Below are 17,132 nucleotides of genomic sequence, written 5' to 3'. Positions count from 1 at the left end.
TTGAGTGTAGGACTTTAGGTTTGACTGTACATCTTTAGGTTTGACTGTAGATCTTTAGGTTTGACTGTATAGCTTTAGGTGCTAATCAGACAACAAATATACCTGTAAAAGAGTTTGTTGTTCAGTTTGCTAGCCGGTGTCTTGTAAGAAATAATGGTAACTGCACATGTGTTGTTATAACCCTGGCCCTATGGTAAGTGGATAAAAGTATCAACTTTCTATATTGACTTGTTGAGTGTGACATGAACAAGAAATCAACCAAAGAATTAGCAACAGATTGTAAAATGAAGTAGAGAGATCTGAGGCTATAAAGCATTAATGGTGAGGTGGCTTCTTGTGTGGGTCATGTTCGTGGTGTTCGTGGTGAGCATGCTCGTCAGCTTCAATTTGTTTTTTCCATGCCTCAACTTTCTCTCTCACATCTTCATAATGTTCCTTCAACTAGAGAGAAGATATTTTAGACATAAGAGCAGGACATAGGTTCTGTTGAAATTGTTAATATATTATATTATTACACAAGCCATATTCAATAACAATGCAGTTAAAAGACTAGAAAGAACCAACCATAAAAATCATTATTAAATTACACTTTAATAAAACTGGATTATTTATTACTATAAACCAGGGCTAACAATGCAATGTTAATCAATAAACAAATCAAATATCACTATGCAAAGCAAGAGTCCAGTCAAATGTCCCCACGCAACACATTCCATGTAGAATAATCAACAACACTATGCAAGGTATTAGGCTAATCCAATTTTCTCATATCAGGCAAAAGATCAATACAATTTCACCATGCAAGGCAGTAAACCAATCAAATTTCAACATGCTAGGCAATAGACCAATCCAATCTTCATTACATGATTTGTTTACATTAAAGGTTGACTTGCAAGAAAATTCACATTACAGTTATTTGATATCAAAAGATTCACCATGTCTTACTCTGTTGTGTTGTAGGTGCCAAATATGCGGAAATGTGATTACAAGCTCTTAAAAGCTCAAAAACGAACAGAAAATCGCAGCCACACGAGACCGCCGTAGTTTGGATTCTCTTTCCAAAACGGCTCATTGTGACATAACTGTGAAAAATGGTTTCTGTTTACACTTTCATGCAACCTTATTCGTCGAAATATTCTCACAAATACACTTCACGCATTCGATAAAACCATGTCTATTGTTCTTACGCGTCTGTTTTATCGTCATTGTAATGCTGTCACTTTTAGCAGTGATATCTTATAACTTGCCGTAAAAATTCATTTAATTTTCGTTTCTGAGCTTTTAAGAGCTTGTAATCACTTTTCCACACATTTGGCACCTACAACACAACAGAGTAAGACATGGTGAATCTTTTGATACCAAATAACTGTAATGTGAATTTTGTTGCAAGTCAACCTTTAAGCTCATGCTGCGTTCTAAAGCCCTAGTTGTCCTCTCTTGCTATTTACCATTTTATCAGCGTTGTGAAATTTGTCGTTCTCCGCCCTCGAGGGTCGCCCAGTTGGGTGACTGTCTCTCAACAGCTCCTCGGCTTCTCTGTACTTCTTTTCCAAGTCTTTCATGAACTGATGGACATCTGGTCTACCGGTTGGTCTCTTGGCAAACATGTCATCAAGAGCATTATTATAGCCCTGAACTTGTTTGTAAAATGGAGAACTAAAAGAGAAATAAACTTGAGAGACTCTGGTCAAATCTTTGAGTAATAAAATTAAAGATATGTGTAACATTAGGCAGTCTCAAGGGTAAATATACAAAAAATGACATACGAGTTTATGCTGATTTTTACTGGAAGAGTCATGGAGTTGTCATCTTTTTGATGCTTGTCCTTAGGAGCTTTCTTGTGTGGGTCACGTTCATGTTTCTCATGGTGTTCATGGGGCTCATGATGTTCAGGGTGTTCATGGGGTTCAGGGTGTTCGTGGTGTTCATGGTGAGCATGCTCGTCTGCTTCAACTTGTTTTTTCCATGCCTCAACTTTCTCTTTCACATCTTCATAATGTTCCTTCAACTAAAGAGACCCTTTATATATGTACAGTTCTGTTGTAATTACATTGCTCAAACTGTATTCAACAAGACAGTAAATAAAAGCTGGAAAAGGACCAATGCAATTTGTAGCAAAACTTCATCAACTAGAGACCTACAAGAGCTGGCTTATTTATAGCTTATAGCTATAAGCCAAGGGCAGTCATGTACAACATAATAGACCAATCAGATTTCACCATGCAAAGCAATAGACCAACCAAATTTCACCATGCAAAGCAATAGACCAACCAAATTTCACCATACAAAGCAATAGATCAACCCCATTTCACTATGCAAAGCAACAGACCAACCACATTTCACCAAGCAAAGCGATAGGCCATCTCCAATCCACCATTTAAGATGTTAAACATGTCTTGATAGTATAAGAATGAAAGACCAAAACTACGAAACTCACGTTGATATTTTTAAATGATTTGTACTAAATCACACTTGAGGTTTGCTCACTAACTCCTAAACATATAAAACATGAGAAATTGCCAACATTGCCAGCAACTCTTTATCTACATTTTACATCGAAATTTTATACTTATGGAATGACTTGCAGAATGAATTAATTTTGTAAATACATGTAAAGGTTTTACTGTATTTGAATAAATGCAGCCACAATATACGGTATTACATGCGGAATGATGATGATAAAGTGATTTATAGTGATTTAGTAAATTTATATCTTAGATAATATATAAATAGATAAATATACATGTATATATGTAAATATATGTATATATAATTATATATATTATATACATATATAGATAAAGTTATAGCCTATATAATATATAAATATATATAACCTATAGATTTACGGTAAATTTGGCTTGTAAATTAATCTGTATAGAAGACAAGTCCTTTAGTTTAAATATCAAACTTTTATCTTTATATACAAGATACATATGAAGACTTCTATAATGTATACCTTTTTTGCAAAAATGCTACATAAGTTCAAAGATTTATATAAAGTTTTCGCTATACATTTCATAGAAATTCTACATAAGGTAAAGCATCAATTCGTTGCGAATTTTAAAATCCGGTTTGATTAAGGAGAGCCCTACAATTAGCCTTAAAAATATCGCTCTTTCTCTTGCCACACTTGGGAAGAAAATTACGGATATGGGTACCTATTACATGTTTTTAAATTTATTTGAGACATGTACAGTATTTTTTCTCTTTCTATAGCAAAATGATGATGAGAAAATTTGAATTGAATTCAGATAAAAAGTGTGTGCTACCCTGAACTTAACGTCAAGCTGACGTAATTGTGGAGGCTAAACCAAGTGAAAGCGATGAAAGGAAAAAGGGGAAAGTTTTCATTAAAACCAATCATAACATATTTACTATACATCATTAAATTAAAAAGTTAGTTTTTTTATAGACTCTAAAGAGTGAGTTTGAGAAGATCTTGGAACAGAGGCTATTTACATACATTTTACGCTTCAATGAAAAAGTAAATACTAATAAATAAAATAAATAACAACAAAAAATTAATGTAAATGCTCTCAGAACAGATTAGTTATGTTATGAGGTGCCGACTGTAATGTTATGAGGTGCCGACTATAATGTTTAACCGTGTAAAGAAATACACCAATTAAAAGCCATGAACCAATCCAGTTTCACCGTTCTAAACAGCAGACCGATCCTATTTGACCATGCAAAGCAGAAGACCAAACAAACATCAATATGCAAAGCAATACACCCATCCAATTTCACTACCAAAGCGATAGATCTATCCAATTTCAACATACTAAGCAATAGACCAATCCAAACTCACCACGCAAAGAAACAGACCAATCCGATTTCACTATACAAGGTATCTAAGTTATACCATCTGTGTACTTATGCTCATGCTGTGTTCTAAAACCCTAGTTGTCCTCTCTTGCTAATTACCATTTTATCGGCATTGTGAAATTTGTCGTTCTCCGCCTTTGAGGGTCGTCCAGTTGGGTGACTGTCTCTCAACAGCTCCTTGGCTTCTCTGTACTTCTTCTCCAAGTCTTTCATGAACTGATGGACATCTGGTCTACCGGTTGGTCTTTTGGCAAACATGTCATCAAGAGCATTATTATAGCCCTGAACTTGTTTGTAAAATGGAGAACTAAAAGAGAAATAAACTTGAGAGACTCTGGTCAAATCTTTGAGTAATAAAATTAAAGATATGTGTAACATTAGGCAGTCTCAAGTGTAAATATACAAGAAATGACATACGAGTTTACGCTGATTTTTACTGGAAGAGTCATGGAGTTGTCATCCTTTTGATGCTTGTCCTTGGGAGCTTTCTTGTGTGGGTCATGTTCATGGGGTTCAGGGTGTTCATGGGGTTTATGTGGTTCAGGGTGTTTATGGGGTTCAGGGTGTTCGTGGTGTTCAGGGTGTTTATGGGGTTCATGGTGTTCAGGGTGTTCATGGTGAGCATGCTCGTCAGCTTCAACTTGTTTTTTCCATGCCTCAACTTTCTGTCTCACATCTTCATAATGTTCCTTCAACTAAAGAAAAGACCCTTTATATATGTACAGTTTTGTTGTAATTACATTGCTCAAACTGTATTCAACAAGACAGTGTAAATGACTGACAAGGCAATCATGAAATTCAGAGTTAAAATGTTGCCAATAGAAGCCTATGAGAGCTAGATTATTTATAATAACAAACCGGAGGTAGAATTATAAAAAATAATAAACCAATCAAATTTTACCAAGCAAGACAACAGACTAGAGTTGCCCCGATTTTGGTATCGGAATCGGTATCGGTGCCGATATGAGTGTCAAGTATCTGAATCGGTATCGACCGATCTTTTCTTAAAAAATCTGAACCTTCCGATACTTTTTACAGATCAACCATTTAGCAGAAAACTGTATTTTAGCCTGCTATACTAATAAAAAATCATCAGCTGTAAGCTTCTTACTTTTACTTAATGAATTTCAGGCCTGCCACACAATTTATTTCATGTCTATAGCCTGATCAACGCAGCGAAGGAAACTTTTTAGCCAGAACGTAAACAAAAAGTGTGGTATTTCCCAATTACAGCGATAGGGTTTATTGCAAGCAATCACAAACAAGATAACAAAAATGGGAAACAAGAACGCAGTGCAATATTTCTATTTACTAGCATTACGAAAGTAATTTAAACAGTCGACGCATAAAGTTATCTATCACTCTCTTGATCCTGACGATACAATGGATCGTTTGTATTGTACAAAAAACGGTAACCCCAGTGGCGTATCGGTATGTAGCCTGTCTTCCGACATCTGTTGCAAGGGAATCCCCCTTCAGTACGCTTGGCTACATTGATAATGATGGAAGAAAAGAGACGTCTTACTGAGATAATTGAATCACTAACGGTTTTTAAAAGAAACATTGATTTGCTCTAAACTTGTACAGGCACAGCAGTTCATCCAACAATAGAAGAGGGACTTCGTTATCACAGATAGAACTGTACCACTAACAGTAATTACCTTTATTTACAAATTACAAGAAACATGGACTGTTTTGTTACTACATGCACGGTATGTCAGTATGTGAATATGTATATATTTTTTTCCATAAATGCAAACAAATAAATACAATAATATTCATGTTTTCTTTGCATTATGTTTGTATTTGCATAATGAAATGAGCTACTATCTATGCAACACAAAAGATCTGAATCGGTATCTGAATCGGATTATTTTTCAATTAGGATCGGTATATCGGATCGGTATCTGAATCGGCTGGTGAATTTAGAATCGGGCATCTCTACAACAGACCAATCAATTTCACCATGCTAGCCAATATACCAATCTAAGTTCTACATACAAGACAACAGACTGACCCAATTTCACCATACAGGGCAACAGACCAATCCAACCTTTATTATATGACTAGCTGTGCTACCCGGCATTGCCCGGGTAATAAAAAATTCTTTGGACAGAAAATTGATTTGTATTTAACATATAACAACATTTGCCATTCTAACTTTTAAACTACATATTATGAGAAAAGTGTTTTGGGTAATTGAAATAATTTAAGAGAAGCTAAAAACAACTGCAAAGGTTTTCAAACTTTGCCAAGCAACTGTAACTTTTGAACTTCATATCATGAGAAAATGGTTTTGTGCAGGTTAAATAAATTAAAGAAAATAAAACGATTATCAAAAGGTTTAGATGTAAATGTGAAATAATTAGCAAGTAATAGCTAAATTAAGTCAGTTTTGCTACGATTCCAATAAATAATGATTTGGTAATGATACAATTAAAACGAACTGAAAAAACAAAATAAAAATCCTGAATACGTTGAATTAATAATAACAATTCTTGCATAGAAGTGTTTGTATATAAAAAAGGTTACTGTTCCACCAGAAGCTATCCATCAAAACTTTGAATAGGACAATACTGGTACCTCTCGATACTAGTCCGAATGTTAAAATGAGATATCGTATTGTCTTTTTCTGACCGAACGGAGAGAGAATGTCATGGCTTTTCCTAGGGAGATAATATAATTGTCCGCATAAGAAGAATTGGCCTTGACCCAAGATATAGTAATTGAACCTTACAAAAAATATTTCTTAACATGGGCATTGTAACGCGTGGGCGCAATGCTAAAATAATATTCGGTATACGATAACATCTTTGATAAATATGCCTTATATAGCTCAGTGGTAGAACGCCTGGATAACCAACTTGCGTTGCATTCGTCTTGAGTTCGAATAAATCAGTACGTGGAATTTTAATTGCAAGGTTTTAATAGCTATAGCTGGACACGCACACATACACACGAACAACTTTGAAAAATATATATATACTAGCTGCATTACCCGCCTAGAGGAGCAGATTCACGTGCAGCATAAGGTTTATTGAGAGTTGTCTTTCATACTGTAAAACAACTCCAAATATGCAGTCTACTGAAATTGTTGTCCTGAACAGAGAATGTATGCACATATACATGTCAATGTTGGGGAGAACAATGGAAATCTGCAATGTGTCTTACAGCTAGATGCGTGTAAAATCTAGTAAATATTCTAGATTCATGTGTCTAGATTCATGCATCCGTTCATACCCATCTACATGTATATTTGCAGTTGACGATCGCGCACTTCTGCCGCTGAGCCCCCGCCTCGGCTGACCAGTCTTTACCCGCCTCGCAGTTGACAATCGCGCTCTTGCACTCGCCTCGCAATCAATCGGTTTGCACTTGCAATCAATCGCCTTGCAATCAATCGGCCCACACCCGCCTCGCAATCAATCGGCCTGCGCGCCTCGCAATCAATCGCCTTGCACTCTCCTCGCAACCAATCGCCTCGCAATCAATCGCCTCGCAATCAATCGCCTCGCACTCGCCTTGCAAACACCTCCCACTCACCTGGCAATCAATCACCTTGCACTCGCAACCAATCGTCTCGCAACCAATCGCCTCGCAATCAATCGCCTAGCACTCAATCGCTTTGCAATCAATCGCCTCGCACTCGCCAACTCATTCATCCGGAAAGCTGCGCCTAGAGACTCTCGCTGTACTCGGGGCAAAAAAGGTCTCCCGCGCATCCCCGAGTGACGCCATGGCCCCAAGCCTAACTGTGCTACCCGGCTTTACCCGGGTAGTAAAATGGTCTTTGCACACAAAATTGATTTGTATTTAACATATGACAACATTTGCCATTCTAACTTTTGAACTACATATCATGAAAGAAGTGTTTTGTGTAGTTGAAATAAATCAAGAGAGAAATTAAAACAACTGTAAAGGTTTTCAAACTTTTTCAAACAACTACAACTTTCAAACTTCATATCATGAGGAAAAGGTTTTGTGCAGGACAACTGATTTAAAAATAAATAAAACAACTGTAAAGGTTTTCAAACCAATGTAAATTTAAAATTTCATAACTTTCAGCGACCTATATCTTTTGATAACGTATAGTGGAACCTCAGTTCTCGAACATAATCAGTTCCATAAGTTCAAGATCCGAAACAATTTTTCTCGTTAAAATAAAATAATGTAAATTTTAATCCACTTCAAGGCGAGAAAACCACTTCGGTAAAGTATATGTTAAACATTTTACACCATAAGCTGTACTTGTACCCGGGTAATAAAAAAGTCTTTGCACAGAAAATCTATTTGCATTTAACAAATATAACAACATTTGCCATTCTAACATTCAAACTACATAGGTATCATGAGAAAACATGATAGGTAACTTATCATGAGAAAAGTGTTTTGTGTAGTTGAAATAATTTAAGAGAAAATAAAAACAACTGTAACGTTTATCAAACTTTGTCAAACAACTGTAACTTTCAAACTTCATATCATGAGGAAAAGGTTTTCTGCCAGTCTAATGAATTAAAAAAATAAAACAATTGTAAAAGGGATTAGATGTAAATTTCAAATAATCAGCGAGCAATAGCTAAATTAAGTCGGTTTTGCAACAATTACAATAAAAGATGATACGGTAATGATACAATTAATACTAACAGAGAAAACAAAATAAAGTTCATGAATATGTTGAATTATTAATAGCAATTCTTGCATAGAGGTGTGTGTATAAAAAGTTACAGTTCCACCAACAGCTATCCATCAAAACTCTGAATACGACGATACCGGTACGACGATTTGTTATGTAAAAATAAAATATTGTAGTGTGTTTGTCTGATCGAAGGTGAGAGAATCTAGATGCTAGTGACCCTAACAGCGATTTAGCATTTGAACCTTAAGAAAAGCCAGAAATAGAGGTTCACAAAAACGGCATCGTGTTTCATAGAATTAATAAAATTTAATCGCCAATATCTAATATCGAAAGAGTCTATTGTCGATATCGTTTTGCTGAAAACAAATTAGCCCTAATACGTCGAGGACAAAAAAGCATCGCGTGTCATAAAGCTGAAAGAAAGCCATAGAGTTGAAATTATTACGTCATTTTTGTGTGAAAACGGCAAACGATGAATAGGTTATGTATAGAGGTGTGTATTAACCGTCGATACCCGTTAATGCGCCCTAGATACCTAGTAGCGGCCAATAGTCTGAAAAGTACGGTACGTTATAAGGCGGACACACACGCACGCACGCACACACACAACGATTGCCGTTTATATAGTAGATATAAATTGGTTTACTTATGCTAATGCTGTGTTATAACACCCTAGTTGTCCTCTCTTGCTATTTACCATTTTATCGGCGTTGTGGAATTTGTCATGCTCCGCCTTCGAGGGTCGTCCAGTAGGTCGACTGTCTTTCAACAACTCTTTGGCTTCTCTGTACTTCTTCTCCAAGTCTTTCATGAGCTGATGGACATCTGGTCTACCGGTTGGTCTCTTGGCAAACATGTCATCAAGAGCATTATTATAGCCCTGAACTTGTTTGTAAAATGGAGAGCTAAAAGAGAAAGAAACATGAGATACTCTGGTCAAATCTTTGAGTAATAAAATCAAAGATATGTATAACATTCGGCAGTCCCAGTGATAATATACAGAAAATTACATACGAGTTTACGCTGATTTTTACTGGAAGAGTCATGGAGTTGTCATCTTTTTGATGCTTGTCCTTAGGAGCTTTCTTGTGTGGGTCGTGTTCATGTTTCTCATGGTGTTCATGGTGTTCATGGGGTTCATGATGTTCAGGGTGTTTATGGGGTTCAGGGTGTTCATGGTGAGCATGCTCGTCCGCTTCAACTTGTTTTTTCCATGCCTCAACTTTCTCTCTCACATCTTCATAATGTTCCTTCAACTAGAGAGAAGACCCTTTATATATGTACAGTTCTGTTGTAATTACATTGCTCAAACTGTATTCAACAAGACAGTAAAATGACTGACAAAGCAATCATGAAATTCATGGTTAAAATGTTACCGACAGAAGCCTATGAGAGCTAGATTATTTATTATAACAAACCGGAATAGCACTATAAAAAAATAATAAACCAATTAAACTTTACCAAGCAAAGCAACAGACCAATCAATTTCACCATGCTAGCCAATATACCAATCTATCGTATATACTCAATTATAGGACACACTTTTTTGACCTGAAAATCAGCCTACATTTCACCTGCGTCTTATAATCGCAACATACCACGAGGGGCCATGTGTTTCTATGAAGCAGCACCGATTATCAGGCCACTGCTATACCGTATACCATGTATACGAGAGGGGAATGGACACTCGGTAGACGGAAGACAATCGCGGCGATTTTAACTGTTTTTAACTCCACTTATTGCTCGCAATATAAAAAGAATATCAGTAAGCCGGTCTTGACATTAAAGAATGATTTAATTCATTACTTTAAGACTATTTTTAATAAGCCTAGCTAGTAGTGAGCTGAAATTTGTTTTTTGACGTGTTGTCTCAAAAATCTGACATGTTTCTGTTTTCTTTTTGTTCACAGGTGTCAATTGCACTCGCGAGGTGGCAGCAGCGTCAATCACGGGGGACGCGTCATTTGATACTTGTGAGAGGGCGGAAGTGCAATTAAATTTCTTTGAAATTGATGATCAATAAAGGATTTTGACAACAATTGTTTTGAATTATTTTTTGTCAAAGACTAGTTGTGAGTTGCTAATCTTGATTTCAAGAGCTGCTAATTGTTTTGGAGCATCAGAAATCTTTTATCTTTACATCCATCAAAGATCTGTTGAGCGAGTACATTTTGCATTTTACGGAATTGTTCGTCGATCTGTTACTCTTTATTCCTATATAAAGCAAACTAATTTTACCATGAGATATCATTTCTTGATCAATTGTGACCAGAGTACCCAACAAGAATGTCTTCAGTCAACAAACGTAAGCGATCTTTAAAAGCGTTACAAGCGCTAAAACTTACCTGTCAGTCAGTCAACTGAGCCCTAAAAGTGAGAAAACAATCGATTGATCATGCGAAAATTTCACTTGTGAAGAGATTGATTGAAGTGCGTCCTATACTTGAATACATCCTATACCCTTTATTCTCAATAATTGGCTGAAATTTATGCTGCGTCTTATACTAAGGTGCGTCCTATAATTGAGTATATACGGTAAGTTCCCCATACAAGACAACAGACTGACCCAATTTTTCCATACAGGGCAATAGATCAATCCAACCTTTATTATACGACTAGCTGTGCTACCCGGCATTGCTCGGGTAATAAAAAAGTCTTTGCACAGAAAATTGATTTGTATTTAACATATAACAACATTTGCCAATCTAGCTTTCAAACTACATCTCATGAGAAAAGTGTTTTGTGCAGTTGAAATAATTAGAGTTTGAAACCTGTAAAGGTTTTCAAACTTTGTCAAACAACTGTAACTTCCAAATTTCATACCATGATGAATAAGTTTTGTGCTGGACAACTAAATTAAAAAAAACGACTATAAAAGGGTTTAGATGTAAATGTGAAATAATTAGCAAGTAATAGCTAAGTTGAGTCTGTTTTGCTACGATCACAATATGAGATGATTTGGTAATTATACAATTAATATGAACTGAGAAAACAAAATAAAAATTCTGAATACGTTGAATTAATAATAACAATTCTTGCATAGAAATGTTTGTGTATAAAAAAGGTTACTGTTCCACCAAAAGCTATCCATCAAAACTTTGAATACGACACACCTCTCGATACGGGTACGAATGCAAAAATGAGAGATCATACTGTCTTTGTCTGACCGAATGCAGAAAGAATGTCGAGGCTCTTCCTACAGAGATAACATAATTGTCCGCATGAGAAGAGTTGGCCTTGACACCAGATATAGTAATTGAACCTTACGAAAAATATTTCTTATCAGGGGCATCGTAGCGCGGAGCGCAATGCTAAAATACTTAGCGTGTGCATGCAGTATACAATAAAATCTTTGATAATACCGTACTATTCGGACTATTAGCCGCTACTTTTGTCTGATGATTTGAGCCATGCGGCTTATATAAGGGTGAGGCTAATCTGTGGCTTTTTATTTCACCGCTATGGCGCATTAACCAGAATCTCCTGTTAGTGTGCCTCTAGCGGTGAAAGAGAATACGAAACAATGCCTAACGGTACTGTTCCGTTAAACACTAGGTTAAAAAGCGTCGGTTAATACGAAACAGTGCCGTTAGGCACTGTTTCGTTTTAAACAGCAAAGTTGCTGCCGCGTTAAAAAGCACCGTCCTGAGTTCTGCGTCCTATACAAAGGTGCGGCCTATGTATTGTTTTATTTTTTTTTTTTCGAAAACAAAGCAGATGCGGCTTATATAGCGGTGCGGTTTATAGCCTGAAAAGTACGGTAGACCTTATATAGCTCCGTGGTAGAGCGCCTGGATAAAAAACTGGCAGTTGCATTTGTCATGAGTTCAAATCCATCAGAACGTGGAATTTTAATTCCAAGATTTTAATAGCTATAACTGAACACATACACAACCAATTTTGAAAAATTCATATATATATATACATGTATACTTGTTTACTTAAGCCAATGCTGTGTTATAAAACCCTAGTTGTCCTCTCTTGCTATTTACCATTTCATCGGCGTTGTGGAATATGTCATGCTCCGCCTTCGAGGGTCGTCCAGTAGGTCGACTGTCTTTCAACAACTCTTTGGCTTCTCTGTACTTCTTCTCCAAGTCTTTCATGAGCTGATGGACATCTGGTCTACCGGTTGGTCTCTTGGCAAACATGTCATCAAGAGCATTATTATAGCCCTGAACTTGTTTGTAAAATGGAGAGCTAAAAGAGAAATAAACATGAGAGATTCTGGTCAAATCTTTGAGTAATAAAATCAAAGATATTTATAACATTAGGCAGGCTCCATTGATAATATACAAGAGATGACATACGAGTTTATGCTGATTTTCACTGGAAGAGTCATGGAGTCGTCATGACCATGTTCATGATGCTTGTGGTGGTCGTGGGGGCTGCGCTTGTCAACATGATTATGTTTTCTCCATGCTTCAACTTTCTCTCTAACATCATCATAATGTTCCTTCAACTACAGACACAAATATTCCTTCTTTTGGAAAAAGTATATACATATTATATACATATATATTATATACATATATTATATATACAATATATATAATCTCGCGAACATGTCCAGTTTAAACTCATTTAGCTTGGCCAATTAAATTGCATCTTAGAATATGATGACTTTAAAAAGTTAAGCAAATGTGACAACACATTTCGTGAAACAAGTTATGGGTAGACAACTCCATTTCAATCAAACGTAATTCTTCATTAAGGAACTTTTAATATTTCGGTTTGCTCGCCATTGAGCAGAAAACTATGTAAAAAAAAGATATGAATTCCCTAGGGTTTTCCATATCTGAACTGTTTAAAATAGCTTGTGTAACCAAACAGTAGTTTAGGAAGTAAATTTTTACTATAATAAGTCATGCCTATTTGTCAATTTGAAGCTATGCTAAAAGTGATAGGAGAAAAAGAATGTACTGCACAAGAATCGAACCTGGATCTTCAGATTTTCGTGCTACTAACTGCACTACTCAGTTGCCTTGCTGTAATACAAGATAATTATGCAGATAGTTAATACACATGATGATGATGATATCTCATGGCACACGGGTCTGCCAGCGTACTAGTCTTATATAACCGTCGTAATACATATAAATCAGTGCTTCAAGCCAGCAGCGTTAACTGTATATTGACATGAACAATTAATATGATCAGTGAGGTATTTTAAAAATTAACAAAATTTATTACCTTTTCTGTTTAATTCAGTTTTGGTCAAATATATTTAAGAATGATAAAAGGGCCCAAAAAGTCTCAGCATTGCTTCCACTAATAAAAGTGACACAACTAACTTTTATACTTTCAATTTAGATGAAGTCAACTTTAAAAATTAACAGTTGGCAGTATTTCTTCAAAACCTATCAAGGCGGGGGAGACAAATCTAAATTCAATTTTAGCCAAGTTATTACTACATGTACTTGAAGATTCTAACAATTTTATCTTACACTCTCTCTAAAGCTATTCATGCCTATTCACATGTGGTTACAATGAATCCAATTATTTGGAGATATTGTGGAGCAAATAGATCAATACGATTGCTATTGATTATTTATTGTGCTGAATTGAGGCACTGCATGAGTAGGGGCGGTGTGACTGGAATTGTACAATTTAATATGATATGTTATAATTTACTAACATGGGGACAGCTGTGGCCTATTGGTTGAAAGTGATGTACCTGTGCGCTACGTGTTGGGGTTCACTTCCCAGTGAAAACAAAGAAAAACCACAGAAAGATATTGATAGTCCTAAGTTATAACTCACAGAGTTTAAAGGAGCAAATAGGCCTGCACATTCTAACACCAACTGCAACATTTAGTATCCTGAATTTTATTTTGATTTATACAAAATTTATTTACATATATTATGCAAGAAAATTATCCAAATAGTTTCTTTTCTAGGTATCAATACATTCATTAAAATCTTTGCTATATGTTGTGCAGATGCAGCCACAAAAGTTAAAAGGAAAAGTTGAAGATGAAAAACCTAAATTTAAATTTGATGTAAATTAAAATATAAAAAAGTTATAAAGGTCAAAGCTTGTAAATTTTAAAAATGTTATGCATGGCCTGCTTCATTAATATTACCAAAACAACCTACTGTTTTGTCAGCATCATGAAACATGTCATGCTTCTCCTTTGAGGGTCGTCCAGTTGGGTGACTGTCTCTCAAAAGCTCTTTGGCTTCTCTGTACTTCTTCTCCAAGTCTTTCATGAACTGATGGACATCTGGTCTACCGGTTGGTCTCTTGGCGAACATGTCATCGAGAGCATCCTTGAAACTCTGGACTTGTTTGTCATATGGAGAACTGAAAAAAGGGTCATTCTAAAAGATTTCCGATCAAAGCATCAAACAAAAACATGTGTAGCTTTAAATAAAGGACAAATGTAGCAACAGGCAGTATAACTGAGGAAATGACATACGAAGTCTCTTTCTCATCAGTTTTAGAATGTTTAGTGTGCTCATCTTCGGGGTGCTTCTTATGCAGGTCATGTTCCTTTTGGGGATCTTGGTGACTGTGGGAACCGTGGTGTTCATGGTGAGCATGCTCGTCCGCTTCAACTTGTTTTTTCCATGCCTCGACTTTCTCTTTCACATCTTCATAATGCTCCTTCAACTAGAGATAAGACCCTTTATATATGTACAGTTCTGTTGTAATTACATTGCTCAAACTGTATTCAACAAGACAGTAAAATAATTTGACCCTAGTAAAATAAACTATGTAAAGTTGAGTGATGAACTCTTGTTGACTTTGACCTTGCGTATAAAGAACGCTGATACATTGCAAATTCAGATAAGTATATCTCTATAGTACTAATAAGTAACATCCGAGTTCAGATAACTACATTTGTATATACTATATCTCATTTTTAAAACATTGCTGCTTGTAAGGAAATGTGAAAAAATCATGACTTGAAAACAAAATAATAAATAAAAGAATAAGAACAATAACCAATAATTAATCTTTCTCAGATGTCAAGGTTTGACTCTGCTCAACAATGAATCAGAATACTTGATGCAAACCTGATCCAATGATACCTAAACACATGTGCATTTAACAGCATAACATTTAATAGACAAAATTACCTCACTATATTTTACACAAACATATGCAACTTTGGTAACTTGTGTTCTTCAATTAAAATAAAAGTTAACTTAGAATTGATTTAAAATTTGAACATAAAATAGTTTAATACTCCAGAATCACTTACCCTATTGCCTGATATAAACATATAATGTACGTATGTTCAGTTGTAAACATGTCAGTATGTTCAGCTGTGAACATGTCTGTATGTTCAGTTGTAAACATGTCAGTATGTTCAGTAGTTAACATGTCTGTATGTTCAGTTGTAAACATGTCTATATGTTCAGTTGTAAACATGCCTATATGTTCGGTTGTAAACATGTTGGTATGTTCAGTTGTAAACATGTTGGTATGTTCGGCTGTAAACATGTTGGTATGTTCGGTCGTAAACATGTCTGTATGTTCAGCAGAAAACAAGTCTGTGAGATCAGCTGTTAACATGTCATTACGTTCAGTTGTTATGCTCTGAAACCCAACCGGGAGGAATTTACTATTAGCATGACGTAATGTACCAGCCTATCCGCATCATGGAATATGTCATGCTTTGCCTTCAATGGTCGTCCAGTAGGTCGTCCAGTAGGTCGTCCAGTAGGTCGTCCAGTAGGTCGACTATTCTTCAACATCTCTTTGGCTTCTCTGTACTTCTTCTCCATGTCTTTCATGAACTGATGGACATCTGGTCTACCGGTTGGTCTCTTGGCAAACATGTCATCGAGAGCATCATTGAAGCTCTGAATTTGTTTGGCAAAGGGAGAGCTGAATCGATAAGCACATAAGATACTTCACAATCATTTCAAGGTCAAGGTCATTTCAAGTTGATCCCTTGCCCAAATTTACTCTCTTAATAGTCAGATATAAGTCAGCGTGTTAACTGAAATTTGCAGAAAATGACTTTAGACCAGAAATGTCATTACACAGTGTGGGCTCAATTTACTGCAACCTCTTTATTTGCAAATGGAGCATAATAATTCTGCATGGGAGTTACAATATCGCTTTTCCAATCCATCAATTTTTTTACGTCATCAAACCGTCATCAACCGAACGAGCACACATGCGCTCGTTCACGAAAAAGTTGCCATATTTGTAGAAAACGATCGTTATTCTTTTATTTAATAGTACTTTTTGGTGTTGTTTGAATACTATAATAAAAGAATTGCAAACAGAAACATCATTTTCAAAATCTCATTGCAAAAGCTTCGTGTTTTTAATGATAAAATTGTCCATAAAGATGGCCTCACATAAAATGATGTCACAAAAAAACGAAGCCGTTTTTAACGGGTAAAACAAAGAAATTTAAAAGTGATTTTCCTGTCTCAAGTCGACTATAACTACAATACTTTGTGAAATATAAGTGGAAATGAGACTGACAGACAGAACTTAAAACAGTTGGCAGCAAGCCATTGGTGCTGCCTACTGGTGCTACAGTCAATTGACCAATAGCAGAATTGTGAATGGTAACCGGTAATTTTTCTTTATTAGTCACATGACCATGTGTTAACCACATGACCATGTGTTAATCACATGACCATGTATTAGTCATATAAGCATATATTACTCACATTACCCTATGGTAGCCAGATGACC

General features: G+C 35.8%; 1 protein-coding gene across 1 annotated transcript; it reads right to left on the bottom strand.

Moving 5' to 3' along the window:
* Positions 1 to 306: 306 nt before the first annotated feature.
* On the bottom strand, positions 307 to 16,255 carry LOC137397237 (glutamic acid-rich protein-like). The gene is made up of 12 exons (XM_068083525.1): positions 16,061 to 16,255; positions 14,887 to 15,080; positions 14,564 to 14,771; positions 12,775 to 12,926; positions 12,457 to 12,664; positions 9,479 to 9,720; positions 9,162 to 9,369; positions 4,246 to 4,523; positions 3,928 to 4,135; positions 1,767 to 2,008; positions 1,449 to 1,656; positions 307 to 441 (listed from the first exon to the last, which is right to left on the bottom strand). The coding sequence occupies exons 1-12, from the start codon at positions 16,253 to 16,255 to the stop codon at positions 316 to 318; spliced, it is 2,469 nt and encodes an 822-aa protein (XP_067939626.1). The 3' UTR covers positions 307 to 315.
* Between the last annotated feature and the right edge of the window lie 877 nt (positions 16,256 to 17,132).

The sequence above is a fragment of the Watersipora subatra genome, chromosome 5 (genome assembly GCF_963576615.1).
Source record: "Watersipora subatra chromosome 5, tzWatSuba1.1, whole genome shotgun sequence".
Lineage (NCBI taxonomy): Eukaryota > Metazoa > Bryozoa > Gymnolaemata > Cheilostomatida > Watersiporidae > Watersipora > Watersipora subatra.
Note: the sequence above shows the minus strand (reverse complement) of the source record. Positions and strands in the feature narration are given on the sequence as shown.